The 14,740-nt window shown below is 40.0% G+C and overlaps 1 protein-coding gene across 1 annotated transcript in view; it reads left to right on the top strand.

The window, feature by feature from the left end:
- The window catches only part of LOC142182996 (uncharacterized), an 83,822-nt gene that overhangs the window by 44,430 nt on the left and 24,652 nt on the right, over nt 1-14,740 (top strand). The window contains exons 14-21 of the mRNA XM_075257845.1: nt 752-820; nt 3,510-3,554; nt 6,183-6,227; nt 7,112-7,255; nt 8,166-8,264; nt 10,665-10,709; nt 11,786-11,827; nt 13,383-13,409. Of these exons, the coding sequence (XP_075113946.1) occupies nt 752-820; nt 3,510-3,554; nt 6,183-6,227; nt 7,112-7,255; nt 8,166-8,264; nt 10,665-10,709; nt 11,786-11,827; nt 13,383-13,409 (516 nt within the window). The remainder of the gene's footprint in view (nt 1-751; nt 821-3,509; nt 3,555-6,182; nt 6,228-7,111; nt 7,256-8,165; nt 8,265-10,664; nt 10,710-11,785; nt 11,828-13,382; nt 13,410-14,740) is intronic.

The raw sequence follows: 14,740 nt of genomic DNA on the forward strand, positions 1-14,740 counted from the left end.
ACGAAAACAGGATTATATACTGAACGGCGGCGCGGAGAAGACATCTAAAGGTATGAGATTAATAGCCTTTCTTAAGGCTATTCCTACGTGTTAGGCAGAAAAAAATTGAGTTTAAATGATAGGATCCCTTTAACCTAAAGCAGTGTTTTGTGAAAAGATCAATAACCCTAAAACCTGAAATATTAATTATGGGATAGATGCAACGTGGCCACATAGATGCTACTTGTACTGTTAGCAGTAGTCATGTAATGTATCCCTTAAAGTCCCTAAAAAGCATGTGCTACCAAAGACAATGGCTTTCACAACGTAGCTACTACGACAAACAGCTGATCAATCTAGATCCTACGCTTGGTCCCCTGGAAACGGTTATATATTGCTGGGAGAAGCCTTGGCCAGATATGAATTTCCTCTACGGTGGAGAAATATGAGAGGCTCTTTGCTTATATATGGGGTATGGACAAAAATCACTCAGAAACGAAACAGTCATTTTTCTTTAGTGAAGTATATTGCAAAAGTTTATTCATTTTACCTTCACTATAGATTTAACTGGGAATCTGTTCCTTTTGGAATAGAAATACTAGTTTGGCAATAATCCCCGCATTATGTTATTAGGCTCATTAAACGAGTCATGCATGATGTTATGGGGACTGCCCCTAGAGGGCAGCAAGCAGAGACACTGTTCTCCTAATTACATCCTGGAGAATAGATTTGCATATTTTACCCATATTGATTTAAATTTATATTTTTACAGGGTCCTAAGGGAGAACCTGGGAAATCCAGCCTTGTGGAATATAATAGCAACCTTAGCGAAGCACAACAGGTGGGTGATATGACAACAGTATAGAATATACACTATTTTTCATGGTATGTTAAGCAGTTATTCTTTTTATAGTAGATGAATCAGGAGAATGCCTCAAGCTGCAGACCAGCTGCGGAATCCGTGGCAAGATGGAGCAGGACGCTTCTTTTCGCCGCTTCCTGCTGCGATCTCTGCCTTCCATTGAAAACAAATAGCCAATCCCGAACGTGAAATTTGCTCGATCGACGATCGGGATCCGATCTTTCCCGATCCCAAACCCTATCCAAGATCCATACCAGTGTGTAAGGATCTAGGGCGACATGCTGCAACAGTGCTATCTGATGATTATAGCGCCCCAGGATTATAGACCTTGTTGTATCCTCTGTACTATTGAATAAACATATTATATTCATATCCGACACCTGAAGCCACAAAGACATTAAAATACGCTTCATCACTGTGCAATCTGTCCACGTGTAGGAATTTTAAGGCTGCTTGAAATACAATTATAGAGCCTCCTGCTTTCCTTTTTTGCCTTTAGGGGAAATTCTATACTCTACGCATTTCTTGGCCTTTAATATCTTAGTCTTACCCATCTCTCTCCATCTTACATTTTGAAGCTGAACCACACACAGGCTTAATAAAATCTCATTTAGGAGATATTGATCAGCCTGCCTGCAGTTCTAAATGCATGGGACTTTACAGTCTGACAGCAGTGTCTGCACAAATTGTCCATATGTCGCCTGTAATAAAGTAGAAGATCCTTTTAAATGTAAATATTTTGTTGCTTTACAAGATCAATGCATGTTTACTGGCGATTTATAAAAGTAGCAAGTAACCACTCAAAAGCTTGAACATACCTCTTCATTCCAACGTGGTTTCCTGTTGTTTATGGTTGTTTGTTTTTCAATTTCTACATTGTACATACATATTCAAGACTATAAAGAAACATTAGACAGTAAACAAAAACAGTGTTAAACAAACCTACAAAGTGTCTCCATTTTGCTTTCATGACAGCTTTGCACACTCTTGCCCTTCACTCAGCTTCATGAGGTAGTCACCTGGAATGGTTTCGAATTAAAAGATATGCCTTTCCAAGAGTTAATTTGCAGAATTGTTTGCCCTGATAGGTTTGAGACAATTGGTTGTAATGAGCAGAGATAGAATTGGTACACAGTTATAGACAGTGTTTAGCCCTATTCAACATGCTTAAGACATGAAGGTCAGCTAATTTGGAAATTTTCAAGAACTTTGGAGTTATCATCAGGTATTATCATGAAAATCATCCAACAATATGATGAAACTGGCTGAAATTCAATAATGTTACCAACCTTAGAAACAGCAAATGAACAGCACCTCAGGTTAGAGGTCTCTTAAATGCTTCAGAGAGCTCAAGTACCAAAAACATCTTAAGGTCAACTGTTGAGAAGAGACTGCAAGAGTCAGGCCTTTATGGTTTAAATTCTGCAAAGATGCCACCAACAAAGAACAACAACAAGAGAAATTCTTGGGCTGATAAACTTTGAATTTGGACATTAGACCAGTGGAAATCTGTCTTTGGTTTGATTAGTAAAAATTTGGTGATTTTGATGGTTTGGAATGTGTTGGATACAGACCAAAGGCAAAGCAGCAACAAGTGCTCTGTATCTCTGGGAACTTCTTGAAGACAGCATTTTTATCATTCCAGGTGACTACTTCATGAAGCTGCTTGAAAGAATGCCAATAGTGTACACGATGTCATCAAAGCAAAAAAGTTACTACTTTAAAGAATCTAAATTATAAAACATTTTTAACACTTTTTTTGTTAAAGAGATCCTATCATTAGAATCCCTTTTTTCCTTACACGTAAGAACAACCTGAAGAAAGGCTATTCTTCTCCTACCTTTAGATGTCTTCTCCGCGCAGCCGTTTGGTAGATATTCCGTTTTCCGTCTTTATGCAAAGGAGTTCTCTCACAGCATTGGAGGTGGGCCTCAGCGCTCAAACAGCAGTGGGGGTGTCCCCAATGCTGCAAGAGAACTCTCCAGCGCCGTCTCCATCTTCTTCAGGAAACGGCCTCTATGCGTTGTCTTCCGGCCTGGCTTTCAATCTTCTACGCATGCGCAGTCAGCTCTGCCAGCAGGCCTCAGGCAGAGCCAACTGGACCTGCGCGCAGCCACAAAAAAATGTCCGTGCACAGGTGGAGTCTGCTCTGCCCGAGGCAGAGCCGACTGCGCATGCGTAGAAGATTGAAAGCCAGGCCGGAAGACAACGCGTAGAGGCCGGTTCCTGTAGAAGATGGAGGCAGCGCTGGAGAGTTCTCTCAAAGCATTGGGGATGCCCCCCAGTGCTGTTTGAGCGCTGGGGCCCACCCCCAGTGCTGCGAAAACTCATTTGCATAAAGACGGAAAACTGAATATTTACCGAACGGCGGCACGGAGAAGACATCTAAAGGTAGGATAAGAATAGCCTTTCTTAAGGATATTCCTACGTGTTAGTTAGAAAAAAAGGGATTCTAATGACAGGATCCCTTTAAGCACTTTATTCGATATGTGTCCCAACAGAGTTTTCATGCCTACAGGATGAATGTGCAATGTAGATGTGCAATGATGGAATGATATGGTCTGTCCAAAGTTCTTACTGGTACTGTAGATATTTCTATTGGACATGTTTTTGCACTAGAAATAGTGTATAACATCATTTTTAAATGAATTTTTTGCTTGTCTTTCAGGGTCCTCCTGGACCTCCAGGCCCACCAGGTTTACCAGGACAAAAGGTAATAAATCGAAAAAAAGCAATCTAAACTGGCTCAAATGGGTTTCCACCAGAAAAAATGTTTAGAAAAGCAATATTGGGCTCATCCAACCTCCGCTGCTCCGAGTAGGACACTTGTCTTTACTTCCTGGTCCTTCTCGGAACACAGGAAATGTTTCTCAACCAATTAATGTGTTGAGAAGGACCAGGAAGTAGAGACCAGCATCCAAACCAAAGAAGCAGGGGATTGGTGGGGGGAGTTTTGTTTCTTCTTTACCAATGGTAATCTTGAATACATACTGTATTTGGTATTATACTGTTTTTATACTGTTCCATACTAAAAATAATTTTCTTGATTTTGGCTTAATTTTTTGAAAGTCTAAAATAAATAGTACAGGTGAACATGAGAAATGTACGATATCTTGATAAAGAATAATGTTTCCTTCTCCATTTATCAGGCTGTTTACCTCCTCCTTCTCTTTGCTCAGAATCTTAGCTTTAATATCACCCCTATTAGTATTCAACCTCGTACACAGAAATCTATGGAGAGAGGAGGGGGAGGAGAAGGCTGCTACTGGCTATCTATTGATACATTACCTTATACTGGAAAGTCATAGACCATTATCTTACTAGATATAGTAGAGTCAAGTGATTGTAGTAGAGCTTAGCAGCTGAAGAATGTGTCTTTTTCCAGCAGCCTCTCTCTATAGACTTCTATGTTAGAAGTAACTCTGATAAACGGAGAATAAAGCATTTTTAATAGGATTTAGTACAAAGTTTCTTTCTGTACTATTTATGAAAAGATACATTATGATGTGATTTTTTTTTTCCTCTCCTAGACAATATATTATAAAGTTATATTTTATAGAATTTAACATAAAGTTATAAAAAAATATAAAATATACAATAAAATTATCAAAATATGTTGATTAAAAACTCCATTATGATGATTATATATACAGTGCTATGAAAAAGTTTGGGCACCCCTATTAATCTTAATCATTTTTAGTTCTAAATATTTTGGTGTTTATAACAGCCATTTCAGTTTGATATATCTAATAACTGATGGACACAGTAATATTTCAGGATTGAAATGAGGTTTATTGTACTAACAGAAAATGCGCAATATGCATTAAACCAAAATTTTACCGGTGCAAAAGTATCGGCACCTCAACAGAAAAGTGACATTAATATTTAGTACATCCTCCTTTTGCAAAGATAACAGCCTCTAGTTGCTTCCTGTAGCTTTTAATCAGTTCCTGGATCCTGGATGAAGGTATTTTGGACCATTTCTTTCTACAAAACAATTCAAGTTCAGTTAAGTTAGATGGTCGCCGAACATGGACAGCACGCTCTCAAATGATCTGAAAACAAAGATTGTTCAACATAGTTGTTCAGGGGAAGGATACAAAACGTTGTCTCAGAGATTTAACCTGTCAGTTTCCACTGTGAGGAACATAGTAAGGAAATGGAAGACCACAGGGACAGTTCTTGTTAAGCCCAGAAGTGGCAGGCCAAGAAAAATATCAGAAAGGCAGAGAAGAAGAATGGTGAGAACAGTCAAGGACAATCCACAGACCACCTCCAAAGAGCTGCAGCATCATCTTGCTGCAGATGGTGTCACTGTGCATCGGTCAACAATACAGCGCACTTTGCACAAGGAGAAGCTGTATGGGAGAGTGATGAGAAAGAAGCCGTTTCTGCACGTACGCCACAAATAGAGTTGCCTGAGGTATGCAAAAGCACATTTGGAGAAGCCAACTTCATTTTGGAAACAAAGATTGAGTTGTTTGGTTATAAAAAAAAAAGGCGTTATGCATGGCGTCCAAAAAGAAACAGCATTCCAAGAAAAACACTTGCTACCCACTGTAAAATTTGGTGGAGGTTCCATCATGCTTTGGGGCTGTGTGGCCAATGCCGGCATCGGGAATCTTGTTAAAGTTGAGAGTCGCATGGATTCCACTCAGTATCAGCAGATTCTTGAGAATAATGTTCAAGAATCAGTGACGAAGTTGAAGTTACGCCGGGGATGGATATTTCAGCAAGACAATGATCCAAAACACTGCTCCAAATCAACTCAGGCATTCATGCAGAGGAACAATTACAATGTTCTGGAATGGCCATCCCAGTCCCCAGACCTGAATATCATTGAACATCTGTGGGATGATTTGAAGCGGGCTGTCCATGCTCGGCGACCATCTAACTTAACTGAACTTGAATTGTTTGTCCAAAATACCTTCATCCAGGATCCAGGAACTGATTAAAAGCTACAGGAAGCGACTAGAGGCTGTTATCTTTGCAAAAGGAGGATCTACTAAATATTAATGTCACTTTTCTGTTGAGGTGCCCATACTTTTGCACCGGTCAAATTTTGGTTTAATGCATATTCCGCATTTTCTGTTAGTACAATAAACCTCATTTCAATCCTGAAATATTACTGTGTCCATCAGTTATTAGATATATCAAACTGAAATGGCTGCTGCAAACACCAAAATATTTAGAACTAAAAATGATTAAGATTAATAGGGGTGCCCAAACTTTTTCATAGGACTGTATATATATATATATATATATATATATATATATATATATATATATATATATATATATATATAATTTCAGTTTTATCTATTTTATATTTTTCTTTTAGGGTGAAATTGGATTACCTGGTCCTCCTGGCCATGATGGAGATAAAGTAAGTGGTGATGAGCTCATGTACAGCATTATTATAGAGTTAAAAATTTCTTTAAAGGGATTATTAAAACGACATTTTTTCTGACTAACACATAGGAATAGCATTAAGAAAGGCTATTCTTCTCCTACCTTTAGATGTCTTCTCTGCGCCGCCGTTCAGTAGAAATCTCGGTTTTCTTCGGTATGCAAATGAGTTCTCTCGCAGCACTGGGGGTGGGCCCCAGCACTCACACAGCACTGGGGGAATCTCCAATGCTGTGATAGAACTCTCCAGCGCCACCTCTATCTTCTTCTGGAATGGCCTCTCTCTGCGTCTTCTTCTGGCACTCAGTTCAAACTTCTACGCATGCGCAGTTGGCTCTGCTGTCGGGCTTCGGGCAGAGCTGACTGCAAATGTGCACAGCCATTTTCTTGTGGCCACTTACCCCAGCTTACTGTATAAGCGGCCACAAGAAAATGGGCGCTTACACCAGGCGGGCATGCGCCCGAGGCCCGACAGCAGAGCCGACTGCGCATGCCTATAAGTTTGAAGCCAGCGCCGGAAGAAGACGCAGGCAGAGGCCGTTCCAGAAGAAGATAGAGGCAGCACTGGCTCTTCCTACGTATTAGTCAGAAAAAATATCGTTTTAATGATAGGATCCCTTTAAAATCCAAAAGATTGGTCTTAATAGAAAATTAGTAGTTTTTTTTTTCCTATGGGCGCTGTTATCTTTACTGTTTTCTCTCCTGCTTCCAATTTTGAAGTCAATAAGAAAAGGTGGGTGAATCCACACTGCGCAAACTCAGCACATGATATCATATACTTCATTATAATATTACATAGTGGTATGATTGTGCTTATAGGTGTGGATATTTGGTTGTAATAAGCTATTGTGTGGTTTTTAGGGACCTCGGGGAAAACCTGGTGAGACAGGACTTCCTGGTCCACCAGGTCAGGATGGACTTCAAGGACCAAAGGGCGACACAGGTCCCAGAGGATTACTAGGGCCAAAAGGAGATAAAGGGGATGTAGGACAAACAGGTTCACCTGTAAGTGACAAATCAAACATTGTATAATAGATCTGTACAGTGCAGAACATAGTGAGTGATGGCTTTATTTCATGTTCCGATGATATAATATGTATGGCTTTTCCTTGGGCTATCTGAATTGTAGGAATTGGATTGCTGGCATCACCATTAATAATCTAAATGAAGAAATCCAGTGAAGAGTAGGGTTGAGCGATCGGGAAAGATCGGATCCTGATCGGCAATCGAGCAAATTTCACGATCAGGATCGGCTGGAAAATGATCGAAAATCAGATTTTAAAAACGATCTTGAAATCTCAAGATTGGCTCAACCCTAATTATTATAATATAATAATTAGGGTTGAGCGATCGGGAAAGATCGGATCCTGATCGACGATCGGGAACGGCTGGAAAATGATCGAAAATTGGATTTTAAAAACAATCCTGAAATCTCAAGATCGCCTCAACCCTAGTGAAGAGTCATGTCTCTTTCATGGTTCACCCAGGCACAGCACTATATTCTCGCTTGTGTCTTTGCCTTCATACTGCAGCTCTTTATCATTCTAGTGAGGGGTCCTGAGCTACAGACGAGTCACTGATGGAACAGTGGAGTATGTATGGCGCTGTGCCAGGGTAAACAATGATGGGGAAGCGGCACCATTGCTCCTTTGTCCAGCTGGTTTGCTGGGTGCCAGCAATCAGACCTTACCATTCATACAATATTGGCCCGATATGAAGATACTCCATTAATACTCCAGTTGATTGATATCCATTTACTATCTAGTATTAGACCACCCCTTTACATTAATAATAAACACTGTATACATTTTGCATTCTATATAATTCACTTTCACCAGTCTCTCAAGACTTAAATTGCTTGTTTATGACGTTATTACAGTACAGGTTTTAACTTGGAAAAATATTTGCATGTTAGGGTCTTGATGGTCCCACTGGAGAGAAAGGTGAACGAGGTGACCAAGGACCGATAGGACCTCCAGGTCTTCTTGGCCCAATAGGGCTTCCAGGACTTACAGTAAGCTCAAACAAATTCCAAATTAATGGACGTGTGTACTGTATGTAGATAAAGAACTAGTGAGAATTAGGTATTAAGACACTTGAATTTCTATAGTTTTAATTTTAAAGTGGAACTAAATTTTTGAACAACTTTTGATTTTTTTTTTTTTTTTGTAGATTGTGAGCGCCACATAGAGCTCACAATGTACATTTTTTCCCTATCAGTATATCTTTTTTGGAATATGGGATGGAAATCCATGCAAACACGGGGAGAACATACAAACTCCTTGCAGATGGCTTTTTTTTTGCCTTTGGTGGGATTTGAACACCAGGACTCCAGTGCTGCAAGGCTGCAGTGCTAACCACTGAGCCACCGTGTGGCCCCTTCAACTTTTGATTTTCTGATCGTATTTGTCTCATTAATACATTTTGTAATATACTTTATTAACACATTTTGGCTCTTTTCAGGGAAATCCTGAATCTCTTTATTCTTTCTCTTGCTCCTGTATTGACAACTGTTCCTATCTCTCACTGAGTAATGGGTTATGGGGTAAACGCTTGGAAAAGGGGGCTGTAAAAATGTAGAGAAAATGAGGGAAGAGGATGGCAGTGGCAGATCCAGACTTTGGTGGGGCCCTACTTACCGTATTTTCCGGCTCCCAGAAAAAAGAAGTGAGGTGCTCATTCTTCAGGCCGTTTCGCCTCGCCATTCGGCCTGAAGACACTCCCGTCTCCAGACTAGGCCCATTCATTGGGCCTAATCCGGAGTGGAATTTGCGGCTGGATGCCGATGCAGTGTACCGGCTTTCAGTCGCGGCTACCCTGTTTTTGGACCGGAACCTGAGGTGACCTCCGTCCTAGGTTCCGGTCAAAAAATCGCCGTGTGAACTTACCCTTAAATGTAGAAACTTGCTTTTGGTGTTATATTGAAGAGGAGTTCGCAGAGCTATCTTTATTACTTCCGGAGATATCACTGGTTGAAAATAAAGTCAGGATTAGGATATTTATATGCAGCTGGGTAAAATGCAGAGAATATGAGGAGAGGGTCACTTCAGACTTATATTTCAGGCATTATAAAATATAGACACTTGCTTTTTGGAGGGATTTTTGGCTTTCATATGAGTGTAGTTCTACCTGCATTATTTCCAGAGATATCACTGGTTGAAAATATACGTTATAGGAATATATGTTATACAGCTGCATATCAGTATTTTCAACAAGTGATATCTCTGGAAATAACATAGCTAGCACTGGAATTATGACACCAAAAGCAGGTTTTTATGTTTTCTATGTTTTATAACTGTTTAAAGTGACCCTCCCCTTCCCTCATTTTCTATATATTTTATATAGCCCCCTACTCCTTACACAGTGAGAGGCAGGAACAGCTCTCAATGCAGAAGTATAGGAAAGAATAAAGAGATGGAGTATTTCATAGAAAGTAATAAAGTATGACACAAATTCTGTGAAAAAAATCAAAAGTTGTTGGAAAGTTTAAGTCATAACAAAAATAACATATGCAAAAATATAATTGGGCAAACAAATGACTGCAGAATTTACCGTGTATACTGGAGTATAAGCCGAATTTTTCAGCCCAGTTTTTGTGCTGAAAAAGCCCCCCTCGGCTTATACTCGAGTCAGCAAAAAAACAAAACAAAAAAAAACTAATTATATATATATATATATATATATATATATATATATATATTTATTTATTTATTTATTTTTTTTAGGAGGGGGGGCCTATGACCAGCCGCAATAGTAATGTATAGAATCTCCCATAAAATAGTGCAAAATAAAAAAGAAGATTTAATAAAAAATAAAAGTTCTAAATCCCTCCTTTCCCTAGAATACATAGGAAAGTAGAAAATTATTGTGAAACACATACACAATAGGTATCCCTGTGTCTGATAGTGCCCGGTCTACTGAATATAGGGTTTCTGCAGTGCTCCTGTTCCATCAGGAAGGAGTTAATAGGAGCACTGCAGATACCCTATATCCAGCCAGGCTGAATTCCAAGTGGGGGAAGAAAAAACAGTCCTCAAGCTCAGGGAAGGGGCAGACAGACAACCAAAACACCCCCTCCCCTTTCCCATCACCCAGCAACTACTGCACCCAAAAACTCCAACCATTTTAATTTTTTTTAAATTTTCCAGAAGCTGCTGCATTTCCCCCCTAGGCTTATACTCGAGTCAATAAGTTTTCCCAGTTTTTTGTGGTAAACTTAGGGGCCTCGGCTTATATTCGGGTAGGCTTATACTCGAGTATATACGGTACCACTTACACTTAGAAACCATCCAGAGTATTCTGATTCAAATAAACTTCAAAGACAAAGATATTACCAAAAGTCCTTATCTATAAGGAATACACAAACTGAACTTCTGATTCTAAAACTGAAACTATGTCATTCCATTGTAACCAGGGAGAGAAAGGCGACGCTGGCGAGAAAGGAAGTTCTGGAAACACGGTAAATATGTTTTATACCTATATCATTATTTTCAGCATTCTGGAATGTGAATACATGAACTTCAAACTTGTCTCATGTGAAATGTAGCAAACCATTTTTGTATGGGTCTCACTTTTTGGAAGGGTCATTGTATGCTTTACCTGGAGGGTTGTGCATACCAAGAAAATTAACCGCAGTCCAAAATTTGTCGGCTAACAAACTGTGTAGGGTTATTTGGCAGGAAGTGCTTTCCAGGTGTTTGCCTAACGTAGTGCCTCATTGCCAAGTGATTAAGTCCTTAGCCCAGAGAAGACGACATTTTACAACATAGCTTCAAGTGATCTTTGGCAGGAGATGTCTGCCCTATCTTAGAGCAAGATATGATAGTCAGAGAGAAGCAGAGCTTTGTGATGTACAGGTTTATATGATTTGGAGAAGGATTATTGAAAAAAAAAAGTTGGAATGGACTCCTAGAGAGGCAGTGAGAGTCCTTGTTACCCCACGTACTCACAGTTTTTGACAGGTCTTTATTAGTGTTGAGCGAGTAGTATTCGTCAAATACCTCACCGGCATAGGAATGCGTGTAATCGGCCGAACACCAAGGGGTTAAACACATCGTATCTTCAAAGCATTTAACCCCTTGGTGTTCGGCCGATTACATGCATTCCTATGCCGGCGAGATATTCGACAAATACTACTCGCTCAACACTAGACTCTTTATATATCAGTGAGTACACAAAAAACTCTCAGTCTGTATGGTTGAAGAAAGCAGGACTCTCATTTTCTCTCCCAGGAGTCCTGTTAGAATATACTATGCTTTTTACGCCAAACTATCCAAACCTCCCTATGCTGTGGGTTCGATTTTTTTTCACATTAGCAATGGATGTGTCTGACATTGCTAAATCATTAGAAGGGGTGGCTACATTTTCTGTAGGCTATGTTTAGTAATGTGTATCAGGTTGGACATATGATAGTTTGTGTTCTTACTAACTTCCACTTACAATTTGTAAATTATATAAAAATAGATCTTTTTTGGGATTGTAGTGTTGTACTGTTACATGACTAGCACTCACTTCTATATATCTGTGTTTCTCTAGGTGTCTGGGCCTCCTGGCCCTCCGGGTGTTCCTGGGCCTGTAGTAAGTTTGACTGCCTTACCTATCTAGTTGTAATGCACATTGATGTCTTATTGTGACTTTGACCTATTCAGGTATGTTTGTAGCTCATCCTCACATAAAAAACCAAATCCTCGTCCGATACCATCTACCTTGTGGTCTTACATGGTCACCTGGTATCACAGTTACATTTCCAGTAGACAGCCATTCGATTAACACATTTGTATAATACTCTCCAATAGTCTTTACTGCACTTTGTTGGAATTATATAGAAATTGATCATTTTCCAGTGTTAGTTTTACTGATTTATACACAATATATATACAGTATATATAGACACAGCAAAAGCAGATAGACGGATATTCTTTTCAGTCATTACTAAGGTTGAGCGATGGGGATCTGAAATGATCGGATCCCGTTTGACAATCGAGTAAATTTCACGATCGCAATCGGGTTCCGATCCTGCCTAAAAAAAAGATCGGGAACGGAATTCCGATCCCGATCCCTCAACCCTAGTAACTTGCACAGAACCGCTGCCGCTCCGGGTCATTGTTCTCTGTCCTCGCGTCTCTCATTCACACGCCGGCAGAGTGCCGTGTCGCCCCCGCCTCCCTAGGCTAGTGTTACTGATGCTGGAAGTAGGTGGGTCTTGTTGTGGCTTAGGAGAGTGTGGGCGGGGAGATGTGAGTGATTCACTAGGGAGGCGGGGGCGCGTACAGCGCCTGCTCGTGTCTGAACGAGAGAGGAGAGAAATGGACAGAGAACAACAGGCCGGAGCTCCGAGGAACGGCGTACACACCGGGAGGGGAGGTGGCAGCGGTTCTGTGCAGGTAACCGGACAGCAGGGGGGACTAAGTAGTCGGCGGATTTTTTAATCACTACACAGCGTGGAGTCAAAAAATTTAAGCCTAGTCATTACTTAGATATGAACAATATGTATGTTGGCATAATGTTAAAGATAATTTGCTTAATCCAAGATTCTCAACTTTATAGCACTACAGTACTTTAAGGGGTCTTGCCAAAATTGCAAATTATCATCTATTCTTTATATAGGAGATGTGTACATGATCAGTGGGGGTCCAAGGACAAGAGTCAAACATATGCACTGTTGCTCCACTCCACCAGTCTATGTGACTTCTGAGCCAGTGCTCGGCTATATCCACCAGTCCCTTAGCACACATGCTTGTCCTCTGTGTTATTCAAATGGGGACATACAGTAGGATCCCCAGTCTGGTGGTTGCAACAGTTGGTCCCCACCGATCTGGTACTGTCACATGATATGTCACAATTTGGAGAGAACCCCTTAACACTTAGATGTATACTGATTATCGGTAGTGCAATATATTGTATGCTGTATATGGGAACGAAGTCATGAACATAACAAAATATATTAGGTCTGCCAACTTGAGCCAGCAAAACATTACATTAGATATGATATAATAACAGAGAAAAGCTTGCAGGTTTATTTTTTTTCCTATTATTTATGTAGTTTCCTTCTACTCTGCATACAAAATGTATACTTACATCAGTCAACGTCAGCTGTCCTAATACTACATCTTATGTATGTGTTCTTTAATAGGGCCCTCCCGGACTCCCTGGCCAAAAGGTAAACACATAGATTATAGAACAACAAACATTACGCTAATTACATTTAGATATATAGATACATATGTTGGGTTGTTTATACGAATAATTGAGTCATATATCTACTATAGTCAATACGCTGTTATAGGTTATTTATTTACTTTTATGAAATGGAGACTGTCAGCAGAACCAAGCATATCCTAACAGATAGATAGATAGATAGATAGATAGATAGATAGATAGATAGATAGATAGATAGATAGATAGTCTTACCTTTTTTTACCTTTATAAATCAGAAACTCTGTTGGCAACTTATTGCCTTTATGTTAATATGCAGATGAGTTCTATGGAGCAATGAAAGTGTTACCCATATAGTTATTCATGTTGCTCTAGAGAGCTCAGACCTTGAAGACCCACCAATCATAAGAAAGGAATACCCCAAATACTTGAATCTTTTTGTGGGATCATCTGGCCATGCAAACCTTTGCTCAAGTAGAGTGACAAACCTTTATTAGTCTCTTACGTAAGGTGTGTTATTGAGGTATTATTTCATTTATTTTTTAATTACATTTATTTTTACTTTTCTTTTTTATTTTATTTTTTATTTTTTACATAGTGTCCCCATAAGATCATAGTAGACCTTTTGGGGATATCTGACCACAGTTTTTTTTTGGTAAGGGGGGGCCTGATTTTCCCAGTAACCGAGGCTGGTACACTTAGCCCAAATTACAGGAGGAATGGAGCCTCCCTCCCATAACTGTCCTGTCGGACCCAGAAGCTCTAACAGCCTCAGATCACAGGAGATCAAGTGACCACCAGATCAGAGGGGAGCCACATCATAGCGGTGCCCATAGCTGTGTATACAGTGGTCATTGAGCCCTGTGTACACAGCAATCAGGTAGGCAAGGATGGTAATAAACCTTCCCTGCCTTCTCTAGGGGAGCTCTGGCTGTAGTTATAGCCGGCTCCCTGTTTCAGCAGCTGCACGTTTTTGTGCAGCTACTGAAAACTGCAAGGATGTATTGATACATCCTTGGAGAACAAGGAAACCACTGTCCAGATGTATGTATATACAATGGGCCATCCGGAAGTGGTTAAAGGGGCTATCCAGTTTCTAATATTGAAATGCAGCACTTCTGTACCAAAGCCTACTGCTAAAAATAAGGCGAGTGCATAGATCCTGGTAATAACCTCAAACATCAGATCTGTGGGGGACTCAGCTGTCCGACTTTAGAAGCTTTAATATTGATGACCCATTCTAAGGGTAGGCCATCAATATTAGAAACTAGATAACCCATTTAAGGAAGACCTTCCACCACTTCCAGAATCTCAAACTCTTCCTTGATTCCTGCA

Source organism: Leptodactylus fuscus, chromosome 10 (genome assembly GCF_031893055.1).
Source record: "Leptodactylus fuscus isolate aLepFus1 chromosome 10, aLepFus1.hap2, whole genome shotgun sequence".
NCBI classification, from domain to species: Eukaryota; Metazoa; Chordata; class Amphibia; order Anura; family Leptodactylidae; genus Leptodactylus; species Leptodactylus fuscus.